This window comes from Nanorana parkeri, unplaced genomic scaffold (genome assembly GCF_000935625.1).
Source record: "Nanorana parkeri isolate BGI_ZX_2015 unplaced genomic scaffold, ASM93562v1 scaffold1788, whole genome shotgun sequence".
Lineage (NCBI taxonomy): Eukaryota > Metazoa > Chordata > Amphibia > Anura > Dicroglossidae > Nanorana > Nanorana parkeri.
The window spans coordinates 6,205-7,146 of NW_017308056.1; the positions used below are offsets into that span (position 1 = coordinate 6,205).

The 942-nt window shown below is 50.1% G+C and overlaps 1 protein-coding gene across 1 annotated transcript in view; it reads right to left on the reverse strand.

The window, feature by feature from the left end:
* Nucleotides 1–223: 223 nt before the first annotated feature.
* The window catches only part of LOC108799687 (securin-like), a 16,212-nt gene continuing 15,493 nt past the window's right edge, over nucleotides 224–942 (reverse strand). The window contains exons 8-9 of the mRNA XM_018571587.1: nucleotides 501–545; nucleotides 224–421 (exon numbers count right to left, since the gene is read on the reverse strand). Coding sequence (XP_018427089.1) covers nucleotides 224–421; nucleotides 501–545 — 243 coding nt within the window. The remainder of the gene's footprint in view (nucleotides 422–500; nucleotides 546–942) is intronic.

Below are 942 nucleotides of genomic sequence, written 5' to 3' on the forward strand. Positions count from 1 at the left end.
TCTGGTCTTGGCCAGATCTTAACAGTCTGGCCTTGTCTGCAGTAAACTTCCTAGGAGTGGACTTCCTCAGACACGTTGGACTTGGGTGGGAATGATCTCTATACAAGTATTTCAGGAGATCTGCTGTGGCACACTGGCAGTAGACATCCAGATTGAACAATAAACTTGACTGGCTTGTAACCTGCTACATGGATCCAAGAGCATTTTCACTGCATATACTGGATTACTCAGTGGGATCAGCTTTCCCTCCATTGAAGATTCTTGCCTGCTGCACAAAATCAAAGCAGATGGCATTCCAGTGATCCTTGTGGCTCCAATAGCCCAAAACAGTGTGTGGAATATGGATATTCTTTGGATTCAGGTAGGCTCTCAGATCTGCTCTGTTGCTGGCCTTGACAGCTTGGCTGTTGAAGCCTGGCTCCTGAGGGAAAGAGGGTTGGACTTTTAATACCTTTCTTGCAGGCCAAGAAGTCCACATTTTGCAAGGTGTACCAGCCTACCTGGAGGGCTTCGTTTGGTGCAAAAATATAGTCCTTGGTCTTACTCTATGGCAGGACAAGGAGAAAGAGCATCATGGGCCTGGTGCTAAGTATTTCGGTGGGCCTTTTCTATGGAAATGGCAACAGTCACTGGGGCCCGCTTCCTCCTATTTGAGCTCTAATTTGTAGTCTCTCTACAGCTTGTCAGTGGTGGAGCGCCAAGGCCGGGTTGCAGCTGCGACCTTGGTAGATCTGCCAGTGACTCCAAGCTGTCGGTACTCTCAGGCAATCGGAGCGGGCTTCATGTGATTAGTATAAGCACCAGGCGGTCAGTAAGACATGATTACCAGAGTCAGACCAGTGGCGGAACTAATAACCAAAGGGCCCTGGTGCAAGATTTTATGTTGGGCCCCCCTCCCACGATAGGGAGGCACAAGCGGCTCTCCACGCCCCCCCCCCTGCA